At 44.2% G+C, this 16,485-nt stretch overlaps 1 protein-coding gene across 2 annotated transcripts in view; it reads right to left on the bottom strand.

Annotated features, from left to right (window-relative positions):
• The window catches only part of SVIL (supervillin), a 112,866-nt gene that overhangs the window by 32,844 nt on the left and 63,537 nt on the right, over positions 1-16,485 (bottom strand). The window contains exons 17-21 of one of the 2 annotated variants that reach the window (XM_011949210.1): positions 15,533-15,580; positions 7,693-7,840; positions 3,659-3,748; positions 3,486-3,572; positions 1,704-1,881 (exon numbers count right to left, since the gene is read on the bottom strand). In XM_011949210.1, coding sequence (XP_011804600.1) covers positions 1,704-1,881; positions 3,486-3,572; positions 3,659-3,748; positions 7,693-7,840; positions 15,533-15,580 — 551 coding nt within the window. The remainder of the gene's footprint in view (positions 1-1,703; positions 1,882-3,485; positions 3,573-3,658; positions 3,749-7,692; positions 7,841-15,532; positions 15,581-16,485) is intronic. The other variant, XM_011949211.1, reaches the window with a different exon arrangement.

Here is a 16,485-nt window from a genome sequence, read left to right as displayed (position 1 = left end):
TCCATTCAACTCACTGCCCCCCTCTGAAAAATAACCACTTTTTGGAAGAATATCTGAAATAAAATAGGCCCGCAACCATCTGTGACCACCCCACATTCTCACAACTCTGGGGTGGAAAACCAGACTCGGGGAGGTGAGCAGACGGGGCGAAGTGATCTCCCAACAGACTCCTGCTGCCACTCTCCACTTCCAGCTGTGTGGGCCTCTGTGCCCGAAAGGCCTCTTTACATACCATGGTGTCAAGTGTGTAATATACATATATGTTTACATTATGATATACAATAATTTAAACAGTGACATTGGGTGGGCTGAATATTGAGAAATGGTTAAACAGCTATGTATGCAAATACCCAAAATACTATTTTGAAGTAGAAAATAGCAAAGGGCTCATTTTTTAAGGTAGGAAATTAAAACATGCAAACTGAAACCAATTGAGCAAACCGGAATATGCAATGAATTTATCAGGAGCAGCTTGTAGAAAATGGTATATGTCACTCTGACAATTTCGCAGGGAAGACCCGATGGATGTGGTGGACTGCCATGGGTGGAGCGTGTCCAGTGTGTCCTCCTCTGCTTCTGTAATAGCATCTGGATTTTCCTTTGGGGAAACCACCTCCCTGCGCCCCCACCGTGGCTCTAGAGGAGACCCAGAGACCCGCCTTTAGCCAGTCGGCATCTTCTATCCCATTGGCCACAGTGACTGGTTTAGGGATGGACACGGGACTCAAGTTGAAGCCAAGCAAATCAAACCTGGAAATTCTGCTGGGACTATTGAGAAGAGAAGCTACCTGTGCTGGGCTGGCCAGGGAGGCAGCCTTGTGACTCCAGAGCTGGGGTGTCCATCTGCCGCCTGGCCATTGCCTGACGGAGAGTGTGGCCAGCCCAAAGCCAAGACAGACTGTGTTCTGAGGAGCCTCTAGAACCCGAGGCCACACCCGGACTTTTCAGCGAGTGAGCCGGTCAACCCCGCCGGGCTTTTCAGCGAGTGAGAGCATAAACCCCTCCGCACTGTTTGGCGAGTGAGGCCGGTCAACTCCTCCCCACTGTTCAGCCAGTGAGCAGGTAAACCTCTCCGCACTTTTCTTTTTGCTGAAATCAGTTTGAGTTGGAATCTTCTTCTTGGCACTTGAAATTGACGGACTCCTAATACCATAATCACTTTTCCTAGTTGGTTTAGTCATGTTCCCGTGGGAAGAGAAACCCTTAGACATCAATGAGAAAACCCCCAGATCTACTGATTTTGTAAATGATTGGAAGCTAAGTAACATGCCTTACTGATTTTCTAGTGAGCTGTACTAATTTGAGCCCATCTCATCCAAATATTTTGCAACATTATGAGCAAGAATTCAATATGCCAATCAAAGACAGGCATTGAACTCTCTGCTAAGTGATGTAACCCTAAAAACTGCAAAACAATATTCAAGTTATGTGAAAAATCCAGTGACGCCCTCTTTATGGCACAGGACAAGCAACTGTGGCCCACGCGGTCTGCCTGCATGCACATCTGGTCTGCGTGTTCTATCTGCTGCGAGGCTCCCTGCCCCTGGCTCCTGCAACAGCATGCCCTGGTTCTAGAATACTAACGCCCCTGTGATGGAGTTAGAAGAGGGAGGTCACATGGGGAAAGAGCCTCGTGGATATGCTGTGTGTAGGCGAAGGAAGCCCTTCTCAGGGGAGGAAAGACAGAGACCCAAATAACTCACTTGGGTGCATAAGGATCGAAAATGACATCGAAGTCCTCGTCCAGCTCCACAGGACTTCTGGGCATATTATAATCCATGCTGCGGTAAAATTTGGCAAAGGTTTCGTCATCATCTGGCTTCATCACCTCCTTCACAGATTTGCCGGTGACGGTGAGCACCGTTTCGTGCATCCCGCCAACTATCAACAAAGAAGAAAATGACATAAGAGTTTTATAAAAACAAGACTCCAATTATGCTTCACAATAGTTTAAAAATTCTATTTCCTCCTAAGTTCCAGGAGTGGAAGAAACACGGTTGTGATATACAAGGTCCTGCAGTTGCTTCCCAGGCCCTTACTTAATCTCTGACGTAAGGACTTCCCACCTGAACAAATCTTCTGCAGTGAAATGGTGGGAGAGAGGGAGGCTGACCTTACTGCACACACGAGCCCACTGAACGCTTCTGAACCTGCACTGGCTTCTGCTGAGGGTGGATGAACCAGCCTCAGCCTCATTCTATGTCAAGGGTCAGCAAACTTCTTCCGAAAAGGGCCAGCCAGTAAACATTTTAGGCTTTGCATGGGGAGGGGTGACATGGGGCCTATGTTGCAACTACTCAGTTCTGCTGTTATAATGCAAAAGCTACTGACCATAGTTCATGAATGGGCATGGATGTGTTTCAGTAAAACTTTATTTACAAAAACAAGGCTGGGCATGGTGGCTTACGCTTATAATCTCAGCACTTTGGGAGGCTGAGGCTGGGGGATCGCTTGAGCCCAGGAGTTCAGCCTGAGCAACATAGTGGGATTCCATCTCTACAAAAACAGAAACAAAAATTAGCCAGGCTTGGTGGTGCACGCCCATAGTCCCACCTACTTGGGAAGCTGAGGTGGGAGCATTGCTTGAGTCCAGGAGTTCAAGGCTACAGTGCACTATGATGGCACCACTGCAATCCAGCCTGGGTGACAGAGCAAGACCCTGTCTCTTAAAAACAGACAAACAAGAAAAAACAAAAGCAGGTGGGCAGCTGGATTTGGCAGTGGCCATCGCTTGCTGACCCGCGGGCTAGATCGCTGCTCCATGTGTGTAATAAATGCTTTGCTGATTGGCATTCCTTGCCTAGCCAGATCAGTGATTAAATTACACTTTTATATTTCTGTTCAGTGGTGACTGTATTATTTTCAATCTTTTAGTGGTCACTGTCAATAGGAGGGACTCCCAGCGCCGAGTATTTGGTAAGTTTCCAGGAATGGACATTTTAATCAAGAGATAAAAGGCTGTTTTTGCATATTGCTCTTTTATTCTGTATACCTCATTGACTTTTATATTGAAACATTTATTTCAATATTCATTTGCCATAATTTTCTTTTTGAAATCATTTGTGATTATATGAAATAATATTAGCTTTTACCTTATTGGAAATTGGTAACATACAATTTAAAGTTCACCAGGCCCAAGATCACGTTGATTTTGCCGACATATAATAAATAATCTGCTTTCAGAGTTATAATCAAAATCACTCAACTCACAATTCCGACTGGATTACACCCCAAGGGTTTAATTCAAGAAAAAAATGTATTATTGGAAGTCCCCAATTTAGTACGTTATCGAGTGAATCAGGGCTTGTTAATCTAATCAGTCTTGACCAAAACTTCATTTTTTGAAGATAACAACAAAGATAATGATTACAGTATGAATTAGTAAAGCCATAATGGAAAGAAAACAATTTAGCTGAGGAAGAAAAGCAATCAGAATTTGGATTTAGAGATTCTGAGAGCAAAGCCTTCTGGCTTCCAGTAGGTACCTTTGTTATTCAGCCTTCTCAGAAAGGTTTCCAGCCTGTCCAACTTCAGGTCCGATTCTAACTGCATATCTGGTCTGGCTTCGATATCTAGGCAAGCAGAAACTGTCAGTGAGACCGCATCACTAAGGCCTCTTCTGATCAGGCTTGGCGTGGCTGGGGCCTTGGTGACTTACCTTCCAGGGGTTTGGAAACGGGTGTGGTGCCTCTTGTTTTACTGCAAATGGGTGAGGCTACTGGGGTTATGGCAGTGGGTGACGCCAAACCTGTGGAACACACAGACGAGCTACTGAGCATCTCACGGTCACTTCTTGAAATCTCCGGAACCCTGATGAAACTCCAGGAGTCCCAGGGTAGACCGCACAACATATAAGAATGTACACACATGCAGGCACACACACGCGCACTTCACAGGTACGGCGACTGTGGGACAACCAACTGCAAATGTAGACAGGATTTTATTATTTCCAAGGACTGTAGTGGCTGACAAGCTGATATTCCAAAATGAATGCTGAAGACGTGGGAAAACATGTCCATGACACGTTAACTTGGGCAAATGCAGCTGTGAGTTCTGAGGCCCTTTGGGGATGGCAGGGGCAGCTGACAGTGCACTGGTGCCATCTGCAGAATGAGCTGTGTCACACTTGCCAGCAAGTGGCCCCCAGCACTGAAGCTCTCCTTCAGGCTGAGGGGAGGGAGGGACAGTGGCCTTGGGGACATTACACAGACAGTAATCCAAGGAGGGCCAATCTTTCAAAAGAAACCACAGACCAGGGCAGGTCTGGACCGACTGTACGTGTTGGAAGGTCCTGTTCATCTCCCATGTGGGCGGAAACAGGAAATGCTTTTCCTCGTATATTTACTGAGAAGCAGGGTGAGGAATCTTTAAAAGGGCAAATGGTAAGAGACATACGAAAGGGAAAGGGAGGAATTCCGGCATGGAGAAAGTGTCCAGCTGGAAGAAGAAAACTTAGTAAAGAGAAGGATGAGTATCGCTTCCCTAACCTAAGTGGAAGGCATTGGAAAGAAAACTAGTGCATTTACAAAAAACAAAATGAGATGTGAATGTTCTCTGTACTCATTTGTAATAAACGTGAAATCCTTAGATGACATTGCCACTTAGATGACAATGCATCCCTGGACGAACAACATCCAGAGAATATGCCAATCACTACCGCAAGGAAAACCAAATGAATGAATGATTCTGCTCCTTCCTCCTGTGAATGGGAGAAATATTACAGCATAAAAATTTAATTAAAAAAACCATTAAATGGTTTAAAACTCAAGTGTTAGTAATATTCTACAAGAACTTCTTATTATGTACATATATTTGATTGATGATGTCAATAAAAGTTTTAAAATTTGTTTCAATTGCCAGACCTGCAAAGTTTACTTTCTCATATCCATGAGACAGTAAACTTTATTGAAAGATGATAAAGATAGATAAAATCTGGTATCACGGAGTGGGCAGGGAAATCATCACTTACTAGAAGGACGCTTAAGAGACATCAGAGGAGTTCATGAGCACAGAGGCCGTTAACTCCGCAGCTAATAAGCAGGACTGACTCTGAAGATTGGTTTCCAAAGCAACCGGAGAAATCCCTCCCTGACCTGGCCGGTGCCGGGCAAACCCCGCTGCCATGGCTCCCCCTGCTGGTGGTTCAGGCAGTGGCACTATGCGAAAATGCTCCCCAGCCTGCTAAGGATCCTTAGGGAATAAATGGCTCATGGCGGGGAGATGCAAATTACAAAACATTAAAACAAAACAAAGATCTCCCCGATAGCTTTTTTCAATGAATTCTAGGTACACCAACCAGTCACGTACTCTCTTCGGAACATTTTCACAGATGTCAGTGTGGACAAGGGCAGTGGCATTTGGTAGTTAATAACTCACCTACAAATACATTAGGGTTTTTAAGATGGAAGAAAGAAAAGAAACCAAAGCAGGAAGTCCGGGCTAGAAGCTGGAAAACCTGAGGTCAGGTTCAAGTTCTCAGCTCCAGTTCTACTTAGCCACTCTGCGCCTAAGGAGGTGCTTCTGTTAAAGAAGGGTTGGGACTCACGTTAAAGGAGTTTAAACATGATTATCCAGTTCTGTGATCTGACGCAGGAAATTGGCAAATGGTACCTCATTCTGTGCGAATAAATTCTCTTCTCTTATCTTTTCACAATTCCAAGATGAGGTAAGAATAGATTTGTTAGAAAGGATTCCCCACTAAGATTTGAGTTAATCACAATTCAGGGATTTCCATGCCTCGCTCCTTCCCTTCCTTCCACAAACATTCATTATGTACCTATAATGAGTTAGGTACTCGTCATAAAAGTATGGATCCGTAAAGGTTCTGAGAAAAAGAAAAGCTAAACCCACAAGTTTGATGACAAGATGTTAAGATGAAGTGAATGTGAAAATGTATACCACTAAGTTGGGAAATTTACTTTGAAATAATAGCTTAGAAAATGATGGCATGTGCATACAGATGACAAAGGGACCCTAAATTTTAATCATTTCCTGTGGGATATGAAATAAAGCCCCAAACACTCTTATGAAGCCTCAAAGCTCTCCAATAACTTTACTAACCATGTGATACGTAAGTTAGTTTCATACATTTTTGAATACAGGCATCAAATCAGTTCCAAGAGCTCAGCAGCAGAGGACTGCAGCAGGGACACCCCACTGCCTTGGAACTGAGGACACCTTTTAGACATCTATTAAAGCATATACGGAATTGGCTTTGCTCGGTCAGAGAAATCAGGTTTCATGGAGAAGAACCTAGGAATTAACCTAAAAGGAAGAGGAGATAAACTTCTTTATTGTGAAAGGCTGACTTAGGGTAGGTATGTAGTTGCTGGGTCACAAGGAAATGGAAACGATTTAAAAGTAATTATGGGCCGGGCGGGGTGTCTCATGCCTGTAATCCCAGCACTGTGGGAGGCAGAGGCGGGTGGATCACCTGAGGTAAGGAGTTTGAGACCAGCCTGACAAACATGGCGAAACCCCATCTCCATTAAAAATACAAAAATTAGCCAGGTGTGGTGGCACGTGCCTGTAGTCCCAGCTACTCAGGAGTCTGAGGCAAGAGAATCGCTTGAACTCGGGAGGCAGAGTTTGTAGTGACCTGAGATCACACCACTGCACTCCAGCCTGGGAGACAGAGCTAGACTCTGTTCCCCCACAAACCAAAATAATAATAATAATAATAATAATAATAATAATAATGGGGCTGGGCATGGTGGCTTACGCCTGTAATCCCAGCACTTTGGAAGGTCAAAGCAGGTGGATCACCTGAGGTCAGAAGTTTGAGACCAGCCTGGCCCACATGGTGAAACTCCATCTCTACTAAAAATATTAAAAACGAGCTAGGTGTGGTTGTGGCTGCCTGTAATCCCAGCTACTTAGGAGGCTGAGGCAGGAGAATTGCTTGAACCTGTGAGGCAGAGGCTGCAGTGAGCCGAGATCACACCATTGCACTCCAGCCTGGGCAACAAGAGTGAAAGTCCGTCTAAATAAATAAATAGATGTAATTATGGGAAAGGACCAAAATTTGTTAGCAGATTTGAATTGCTTTTGAAACCGACACTTGCACTCAATTCCAAATGGGTAAGTTTTGAAAACAGTGACAAAATGAATTATGTGTCACTGTTTTATGACCTTCAATTATTTCCAAGAATCATATAAAGTTTAAAGAAGATACTATTTAAGAAGAAAAGATATTCAGTAGGAATATCTCGCAGAACCTACACAAAAAACATTTATAGAATGTTAGTAAGTTTAAAAAAATTTAAAAGAAGGCTGGGCATGGTGTCTCACGCCTGTAGTCCCAGCTACTTAGGAGGCTGAGGTGGGAGGATCACTTAAATGCAAGAGCTCGAGACCAGCCTGGGCAACACAGTGACAACCCCATTTCTACATAAAAAATTTTAAAAAGCCAGGCATAGTGTTGCACACCTATAGTCCCAGCTACTAGAGAGGTTGTGGTGGGAAGATTGCCCCAGCCCATGAGTTCGAGGCTGCAGTGAGCCATGATTGAGCCACTGCACTCCAGCCTAGGCAAAAGAGCAAGACCGTGTCTCCTAGAAAAAACTTAAAAAGGCCATGGTTTTGTCTTTTAAATTGAGTTATCACGTACACGCCCTCCATGGGTGAGTGTGCTCATGTGTGTGCACTGTGCACACACCACACACATACACAGGCACACACACACACGCTGACCTTTCTTCAGCATCCTGCCAGCCACAGTGAACTGGGTGGAGTCGTTGGCCGCTCCTCTGCCTCTCGTCTTCCAGGCCTCCTCTCTCACAGTGATGAGCTGCTTCCTTTCCTCAATCGTCATCTGGCTCTCTCGACTTTCTGTGACCCGCTGTTCATAAATGTACAGAAGAGAAAACAGGAGAGAGAAATGACAGCGGTGTGGATCTCAGGCTGCAGCATTTCATGAGTGAAAGAAGCAGGTAGACAAAGAGGAGTAAGTACATTGTCCAAAGATGTTCAAAAATGTTCTATCTGAAATGGGCTCGGCTTCCTTACATCCAGGTTGGGTCGGAGATCACCACTGGCGATACTGAAACTTTAGATGAACACCTTTGTCCTGTGACTTACCGGTTGGGGGCACTGGAGCACCAAAACAATCCTTTGTAAACACAAACAGTTCAAAATAGATTGTTTTCAGGCCCTGTAGTCTACAGGGTTTTAAAGTTTCTCTGCCTTATCCCATCTAGTTAAACTCTGTTAACTGGGAGATTTGTATCCCTATATACTCACAAAGAACATGATTGATCTAGAAAACTTTATCCATGTGAGCACGCAAGGAACTTGCCCAGTTAGAAGGAGGGAGGCTGGTTAGGAATAAGGGGCAGGAGAAGGTTTGCTGGGATTTCGCTTGCTTTTTCCTGCAGTCACTGATGTTCTGCGGGCAGGTAAGCAACCAGGAGAGCCCACGGAAGTGGCTTTAAGCTGTGAGAGATCTGACGCTGAGGATGAACTATGCTGTAGACCTACATGCACGATAACATTCTACTGAAAATGCTTTCGACAGTTTCTAATTGGAAAGTTTTTGGAGATATCTGCTTCTTCCATTTCCAAGCCTTTGGTGACGCTCATTAGACTTGAGGTTGGGGATGTGGCAGGAGGGGAAGGGGAAGAAGCCACAGGGGACTCAAAGGGCACCAGGAAAGGAGAAGGGGCTCAGGACAGGCCTGGGATGGAGAGATGGGGCTCAGGAGGGAGGGAGAGGAGAGGGATGGAGGCAGAGGACAGGGCTCATGCCAGTGAGTGATGTGTATTGGGGAGAAGAGTGCAGGTGGCGGTCACGGGTGATAGCCAGGGCAGGAGGTCCTCAAATGCTGGCTGGCAGAGTTTGCTTTCCCTCCTCCTTCAAGCCATCCCTCCCTGCACCACAAGACCCCTGTCTATGGCGAGGCACAGGGTTGGGTGGGGAGCCGGGGAGCTGTGGAGCTAATGCCAAGGAAGGAAGAGCGGAAAGGCGCCCCCTCCAGAGAAGAAGCCACATCCCTGGCTGTCACCTGCAGGTCTCTGGGAGGGGCTCTGGAGGCCGGCAATGGCCTCCCAGCTTTGCCCTCTTTCTTTCCCCTGTGTCTTGGACCCGAGGAAGGCCATTGCTGCTAGTGCATCCGCTTTCAAACTACTTCTGAGCACTACTCAACTGCTAGCAGGTCCTCCAGCTTTTCTGCCTTCCTAAGGCGTTTTCCTGGGCTAAGAAGTCACCGTGGATCGGTGTGATCCTAAGGCCTCGTGCTGATACAGGGGAGGACTCGGAGATCCCCGAGTGAAGCCCATCCTAGAGATTCTCTTCCCCGAGGCCTTTCCACCTCACTATGGCAAACCACTTCCCTTAACTGACCCAAGAGAGAGAACTTCCTGATTCAGGAGGGACAGGAAGAGAGTGGAGATGCGGACGGTTCATTTTCTTAACCCCCTAGAATGATGGGGGTTGACAGAGGAAAGGCACCTTCCCTTCATTTCCAGCAGCACAAAACCGGGTCTACACTGGGAAGATTTGGTTTAAGCTATGAACGTGGACTTCTCCATCATCTAAGTGATGAATCTTTCTTTCACAGGATTCTTTTATAAAACCCTCATAGCCAGAAGTGATTTTGAGGTCCCTGCCAATTTAAATTAGGTTAAAAACCTTTTCCTAAAGAGATATGACAACCAAACGTGATGCATGATCCTAGACTGAATCCCAGATGGGGTGGGGGCTACAAAGGGCATTATTGGAGAAAATCGACATAATTTTAAGATAGATGTGGATCAGATAAATATTGCATCAGCATTAACTTCCTCATGTTGATCACTGTACCATGATTATGGGAGGAAATACCTTTGGCTTTATGGGAGGAAATAAAGTCAAATCTTGAAAGGTAGAGGAGCACAACGTTTCCAAACTACTGGCATATAGTTGGGGTGGGAAAAACGAGATGGGGGAAGAGAAGGCAAGAAAGTGGGGTGAGGGGTCGAGGGGAGAAGGGAAGGAGAGTGAAGGAAGGGGCCAATGTCAACAATGAATGGTTCTGGTAAAGGGTATGAAAGTGTTCTGTCTATGATGGAAATTTTTCTGTAAGTTTAACATTTTATCAAAATTAAAAGTTACTAAAAATTTTTCCTAAAAACCTTAACATTTCCCCTCATGATTGGTGAGAAGTCCCTAATTCCAAATAGGGCAGATTTAAGGGTCAAACTCTTCCACAACCAGAGAGATTTATGGAAAGAAAATATTGTAATCTGACTTAAAAATTTTTTTTCATGTTATTTACATGTAGTTAAACTCTAAAGGAAGAAATTAGAAAGCACACATTAAGTAATAGAAATAAAGTGAAAGTAACAAAGTTGTACTTTTCAGTTTTCAAAAACGCTAAGATCATTTTGAATTCTACACACAATGAAAGAAATTTAGCTTTGCCCCTTCCTTAAGAGAAATTTCAGTCCCTCATCACTGCATACAGCCTCAAGTAGCCTGAACAAAAGATGAAGAAAAGATCACAGGTCAAGGCTCAGACCTCAAAGCTACTGTTTTCCAATCCTGTCACCATCTACCAGCTCCTAAGATGAAAGGAAGGGAATAAAGTGAAATCTTATTCTGGTACAGCCCTGAGGCATGTGAGAAAGAAGAGAATTCAGGTTGAAGCCTGACACAGAGACAGTCCATTTAGACAGAGCCTGTGTGCTGTTTAAATGCTCTGTTTTCTTCTCTGAACCTCTGTATTATTAAATATTAAGGTACCACTATTGCTGGAGTAAAGAAAAAGGAGTGACTTGACCTCTGAGAACACAGATGAACTAGTGCTACATACCTGGTACATAAACTATTTATATTTAGCTGGGAAAAACTGTTCAGAAGTAAAAACATACAATTTTTTGAAATTTTAATTTTGAAGGGATGAAAGAGAAACACCTTTAGCAGATGTTAATTTCTTTTAAACTTAACAATATGTGGAGAGATATTCCATGTTCATGGATAAGAAGACTCAATTTTGTCAAGATGGCAGGCTTTTCCCAACTTGATCTGTAAATTCAATGCAGTTCCAAAGTCCCAGCAAGATATGCTGTAGATTGACCAACTGATCTTAAAGTTTACACGGAGAGGCAAAAGACCCAGAATAGCCAACACAACACTGAAGGGGAAGAAAAAAGTTGGAGGACCAACACCAGTCAACTTCAAGACTCACTATAAAGCCTCGGTGATCAAGATTGTGTGGTACTGATGAAAGAACAGTTAAATAGATCAATGATAAGTTCACATAAATTTAGCCAACAGATCTTTGAGAAAGGAACACAAATATTAGAATGAAGAAAAGATAGTATTTTCAACAAATGATGCTGGAATAACTGGACACTCACATGTTAAAAAAAAATCTAGATACATTCCCAAAAATTAACTCAAAATGGATCACAAAGGCCTAAATGTAAAAACCAAAACTATAAAACTCCTAGAAGATAACATAGGATAAAATTTAGATTATCTTGGGTTTGGTAATTAGTTTTTAGATATAACACCAAAAGCAATATCCACAGAAGAAATAAATGATAAGCTGAACTTCACTGAAATTAAAAACTTCTGTAAAAGACACTGTTAAAAGAATGAGAAGACAAACTACAGAATGAAGGAATGGGAGAAAATATTTGCAAAAGATGTATCTGATAAAGGACTACTGCCCTAAATATACAAAGAACTGTTAAAACTCAACAATATGAAAATGAACACCCAGATTAACAAATGGGAAAAATATCTGAATAGATACCTCACCGAAGAAGATCTAAGATGGAAAATAAGCACATGGAAATACGATCAACATCATATCTGCAAATCTCATCATTCAAATTTGTGAATTAAAACAAGGTGACATTATTGCACATCAATTAGGATGGCAAAAATGCAAAAACTGACAACACCAAATGCTGGCAAGGACATGGAGCACCAGGAACTCTCATTCATTGCTGGTAGAAATGCAAAATGGTGCAGCCACTTTGGAAGACAGTTTGGAGGTTTCTCACAGAACTCAACATACTCTTACCGTGTGATACAGCAATCATGCTCCTTGATACTCAAATGACTTGAAAACTTACATCCAAATAAAAGCCTGCACATGGATGCTTCTAGCACTTTATTCATAATTGTCAAGACTTGGAAGCAGCCAAGCTGTCCTCCAGTAGATGAATAGATAAATAAACTGTGGCATGTCCAGATAATGATATATTATTCGGCAATACAAAGAAAAAAGCTTTAAAGCCATAAAAAGACACAGTGGAGGCTCACGCCTGTAATCACAACACTCTGAGAGGCCGAGGTGGGTGAGTCACCTGAGGTTAGGAGTTTGAGACCAGCCTGGCCAACATGGCGAAACCCCATCTCTACTAAAAACACAAAAAAAATTACCTGGGTGTGGTGGCGGGCACCTGTAATCCCAGCTACTCAGGAGGCTGAGGTAGGACAATTGCTTGAACCCGGGAGGTGGAGGTTGCAGTGAGCCAAGATTGCACCACTGCACTTCAGCCTCAGTGACAGAGTGAAGCTCTGTCTCAATAATTATAATAATAATAATTTAAAAATAAATAAAAATTTAAAAGACATAGAGGAATCTTAAATGCATATTACTAAATGGAAGAAGCCAATCTGAAAAGGCTACATACTGTGTGATTCCAATTCAATGACATTCTGGAAAAGGCAAAACTATGAGACAGTAAAAAATTACAGGTTGCCAAGGACTGGGAAGTGAGGGTGTTGAACAGGCGGAGCACAGAGGATCTTCAGGGCAGGGAAATGATTCCGTATGATAGCGTAATGGCAGACATACGTCATTATGTATTTGTCAAACCGAGAGAATGGACCACACCAAGAGTAAATTTTAACGTAATCTATGAACTTTGGGGATAATGATGTGTCAATGTAGGTTCATCAGTGGTAGCAAATGTGCCACTCTGGAGGGGGATGTTGGTAATTGGGGAGGCTGTGTGTGGGAGGGCAGGGATGATGTAGGAACTCTTTGTACTTTCTGCTGTGAACCTACAACTGCTCCAAAAAAAGAAATTCTACTAAAAAATATATCTAGTTGTCCCTCAGTGCCTATGGGGGACTGGTTGAAGGACCTCCCACAGATACCAAAATCCACAGATGCTCAAGTCCCTGATATAAAAAGGTGTAGGATTTGCACACAGCCTGTGCACATCCTCCCCGTGTACTTTAAATCGTTTCGTGATTACTTGTAATACCTAATATAAGGTAATGCTATGTAAATAGTTGTTCTGCTGTATTGGTTTTTAATTTTTTAATTGTTGTATTGTTCTTTGTATTGGCTTTATTCCCAAGTATCCCTAGTTGGTTGAATCCTTGGATGCAGAACTGGAAGAGATGAAGGGCTGACTGTAAACACTTAAAGACTTCAATAATATATCTTTTCCTTTAAAGTTTAACATTGGTTTATTTCAAAGAAACACAAGCTCATTTCCCCCCGTTCGTGATGGGATAGGAAGTTTGCTCCAGATTTCAGTCTCTTTCTTGGGGTAGACAATGGCTGGGTATGTGGGACCTGGGCTCTTACAACCAGCATTTCCAGCTTCAGGAAAAGGAACCAGCAGTGTGAGGGAAAGGCTGCCCCAGGGAGAAGAAGTGGGGAGCTTCCATTTGTGAAGAGGCGAGATGACGATGGGAGGACCCCAGACACCTTCTCTGTCAGCTTCGCACGTGAAACACTGAGCCGCTCAGTCAGCAACTGCTGGTGCTGCCGGAGCAGGCCCATCACGGCACTGTCAGAGGCCACCTGAGAGCTAAGAAAGTCCCAGTCCTGCTGGGGAGATGAGGCCCTAGAACGAGGGGACAGAGGCCCTATGAGGGAAGGGACAGAGGGCTTACAAGGAAGGGGACAGAGGGTCTATGAGGAAGGGGACAGAGGGTCTATGAGGAAGGGGACAGAGGCCCTATAAGAGAGAGGACAGAGGGCCTATGAGGAAGGGGACACAGACCCTATGAGGGAGGGGACACAGACCCTATGAGGGAGGGGACGGAGGTCCTAGAGGGAGGGAAAGAGGCCCCAGGAGGGAAGTGATGGGGCAAAGCCCGGCAGGGAGGAGTCGGGAGCCTGGCATTCATAGAAAAGTGGACGTTGCCACTTTGCAGAGCTGTTTTGACACCAAGGACATTCCACGGGGAATTAAAAAAAACAGCCATTCCTATTTTTCATGTTATTCACCCACAGAGTGGCTCAGCCCAGGCCGGGTCTGTCCTCTGGGGTGGGGTTCAGAGGGGCTACAGCAAGGATGGAGGGAAGGGACAGGGGGTCCGTGGTCTCTAGTTTTAATAGGGCCATTGGAACCAGCTCCTCCTGGTTCTTTAATAGGGTCACTGGAGGGGCCTCCCCTTTCTGAGTCTTCCTCCCTGTCCCTCCACACTCCAAACCACCTCCACCATATCCTCCTCCTCTAGGAACTGAGCAGGACAACATCCTCACTGAGCTGGAGCGAAGAACACGGCCACCTCTCCTGGGCTCCTGACTCAGGATCCAAGCTTGGAGGCTGAAAGGGGATACTCTCCCCTTAAACCAGTTTCATGACTATGAGGGGAATTAATGCCATCAAGTCCACCTGAAAATCTGAGCCAAGGATCAGTGTATGTGCATGACTGACCCTAAATACATGAAGAACCAATTAAACACACACAAGTGCACACACTTACAGACACAGACACGCACACTCTCATAGACACACACACTCATACACACACTCTCACAGATACACACTCAGAAACACACTCATAGATACACATACACTCTCATGGACACACACACAATTGTACTGCAACATACACACACACACACACCCCTCTCTTTCATAGTGAAATGCAGCAAAGAAGTTATTTTCCAAAATTAAAACAGAAGTTCTTCCCCTGCTGCTCAGAACTTGCAGTGAGGCTTAAGATGAGTGGCTTTTCCTCACCTGATTAATCGACACAAAAGACAGGTATTTATGGGCAGCAGGAATAGCAGGAGAATAAGTAGAAGCATATACAGGTTCCTACAGAGCAAAGCAAGAGGATTTAAGGTGAAAAGAGATTTATCAGAGCAGGGCCGGGCAGGGACATGGGGGAGGGAGAGACAAAACAATGATTTTTCTAACAGAATGTTAATGTACTCATTGCAACTTCAGTTCTCTTTTCAAGAGAGTCCTCCCTTGAATGCTGATGCTCAAATAAATCCACACAAGCGCGGTAAATATACCTGAGTCAGCTTTGTGCAGTCATTAAATGAGTTAATTTATAGAAGATTGTCAGTTACAGAGAGAGGAACCATGACTTTCATTGACAGTTTTAACATTTAACAGAAAATATCATCTTCTTAAAAGTATTTTCATTACATGATTTAAAAAATAGTTTAAGGGCACAGGCTCAGCTCTCCACTCTGGACAAAGGCTGCGTCTGGTCTGGAGATAAGAAAAGCACCAGGGAGGGTGCACAAAGGACCCACCCGGGATCAGAAGTGCACACCCACGCGAAGTGTGATTCTGGCCACCATCTAGAGGACACCTGTGTCAGAGTCAGGCTTACCCAAAGCAGATCAGAAACGGCAACATCATCCGCAACTCCTCCTTCTTCCTACAGGTTAAAACAAACAGGGAACATTGCGGAGTATTGGAAGAGAAGAGCCTCGTCAGGGCACCGCAATCACCTTCAAGTATTTAGTGCCTGGGTTCAAACAGCAGCATGCACGTGCTCACACAATGCGGTGATGTGAACCTCAGGCCAATTCATTCCCTGACCGCAGAATGAGCATCTGGAGTTTAGAGGGCGTTCCACCAGCCTTTCTCTCCCTGTCATCCTCGCACTTTAAAGTGACTTTTAAATTCTCCTGAATTGTGATCTGGAATTTCAACGGCAGCAGACACGGAGAATATAAATGTGCCAGATTCACCTTTCTTGAAATTTCAGGGACTGTCATAGATCTGAGCTGGGTGCACTGACCTCAAAGCTACTGAAGCACAGTAGGATATCCAGTTCCCATCTGGAACTCAGAAATAGACACAGGGTTTTAATGGCCAAGTCTATAAATGGTTTTCACTTCTTGGAAAAGGTCTGATTCGCTGGATGACTATCTTCACAAAAGACGTGGGAGCCACCGTGTGTGCCTTAACGTCGAATAAACTGAAATAGGGTTGGAATTGAAAATAACTATTTGGTGAAAATAAATACATAACTGAAAGCTAGTTGTAACAGAGACTCCTGCCAAACCACTTCTGAGAGACTTTGCTTCATTTGATTTCTCTCTCTCTGGTGGAATGAGTTACTCTGGAGGAAAGTGTACACAAGTCATGCTCAAGTGCACATAAACTACAGCGTGCAGACCAGACCAAATCCACAAAACAGACAGCTTTACCATCTTTAGACCAAGTACATATGCTACAAGACTCACACATGTTTAAGTCAGGTTAGCCTGGCCTAGACTAAACCAAGAACAGGAGAAAGATAAGAAGGGCCGCAAGGAAGAGAAAGAAAGAGAAAGC

This window comes from Colobus angolensis, unplaced genomic scaffold (assembly GCF_000951035.1).
Source record: "Colobus angolensis palliatus isolate OR3802 unplaced genomic scaffold, Cang.pa_1.0 Scaffold293, whole genome shotgun sequence".
Lineage (NCBI taxonomy): Eukaryota > Metazoa > Chordata > Mammalia > Primates > Cercopithecidae > Colobus > Colobus angolensis.
The sequence above is the reverse complement of the archived record's forward strand: the minus strand, read 5'-3'. Positions and strand labels throughout refer to the sequence as shown.